Source organism: Nanorana parkeri, unplaced genomic scaffold (assembly GCF_000935625.1).
Source record: "Nanorana parkeri isolate BGI_ZX_2015 unplaced genomic scaffold, ASM93562v1 scaffold1590, whole genome shotgun sequence".
In the NCBI taxonomy this organism is placed as follows: Eukaryota; Metazoa; Chordata; class Amphibia; order Anura; family Dicroglossidae; genus Nanorana; species Nanorana parkeri.
In genome coordinates, this window is record NW_017307858.1 from 141,300 (window position 1) to 142,669 (window position 1,370).

The window sequence follows — 1,370 nt, forward strand, 5'->3', positions numbered from 1 at the left end:
AGAGAGAGAGAGAGAGAGAGAGAGAGAGAGAGAGAGAGAAGGAAAGAGGAAAGGAGGAAAGGAAAGGAAAAAAAGAGCAATGGAAAGAACAACGGAAAAAGGAAAGGAAAGGAGAGAGGAAAAGAAAAACTTTGGAATTCTTTTCTAAGTAAAGGATCATCAAAGATGGTGATTTCCTCTGACTGTTAGAAAGGCTTGTCACTTCCCTCCAAGGAAGCCAACCAGCAACCCTAACATCACATGGTCCTTACTATGGATCAATGGTCCTTAATATAGGGGCCATTGTGAGCACCTGATCATCACACCCACTATATGGCCAACTGTATGTAGAAATCCGTCCAAATAATTGAGTTCAGGTGTCACCAGTGAAGATATTGTTAATACTCCATCATACAAAGACATTGTAGACCCCTGTGCTCTTTCGGCCTTGTGGTTACAGTTTAGTGAAGAACCTTTTCTGATCCACCATGACTGTCCCCTGTGTACAAAGCCAGCTCCATACAGACATGGTGTGACCAGTTTGGTGTGGAGGAACCCAAGTGACCTGACCTCAACCCTACTGAACACATTTGAGATGAATTGGAACACTCATGGTGAGGCAGGTCTTCTCATCCAACATCAGTACCTGACCTCACACATGGGACAAATTCCCACAGACACCCTCCAAAATCTTATGGGAAGCCTTTCCGAGAAGAATGGAGGGTGTTATAGCCACAAAGGGAGGCCAGCTCCATATTAAATGACCACGGTTTTGGAATTGGACACCCAACAAGCTCATAGAGCTATGATGGTCAGGTGTCCATAAACCATTGGCCATATATTGGACTCGTTACACAATGTTCCTCAGGTAGAACCACGCTGGGCAGTAACACTCCATCACCATTCCTCTTTCACATCATCCTGACTGCTAGTAAAGTCAAAAGTACATTTGGCCTCTCCTTGATGCCCATCCTGTTACCTGCAGCTTTCTGGAACATGGTGACCGATTCCTGCAGGCCGCTCTTCGTCTGCCTGTTGCATCGGGCCCCGATCTGGGTGTAGAGGGCACCAATGTTGAAGAGAATGCTGGCTTTCTCTAGAGAGATGTTGGGCTGAGTGACCGGAACACCAGTGAAGGAGTCATACCTGAAATGACAGAAGATGAAGGCACAATGGGATCAGTCTCTTCTTGGGAATGGTGGGTGGGATGGTGGCGGACGGAATGGTGGCGGACGCAATGGTGGCGGTGGCGGACGGAATGGTGGCGGACGCAATGGTGGCGGACGGAATGGTGGCGGTGGTGGACGGAATGGTGGCGGTGGTGGACGGAATGGTGGACGGAATGGTGGCGGTGGTGGACGGAATGGTGGCGGTGGTGGACGGAATGGTGG

The 1,370-nt window shown here is 49.1% G+C and overlaps 1 protein-coding gene across 1 annotated transcript in view; it reads right to left on the minus strand.

The window, feature by feature from the left end:
* Nucleotides 1-1,370, minus strand: part of RHPN2 (rhophilin Rho GTPase binding protein 2) — a 49,703-nt gene that overhangs the window by 10,322 nt on the left and 38,011 nt on the right. The window contains exon 8 of the mRNA XM_018570744.1: nt 959-1,125. Coding sequence (XP_018426246.1) covers nt 959-1,125 — 167 coding nt within the window. The remainder of the gene's footprint in view (nt 1-958; nt 1,126-1,370) is intronic.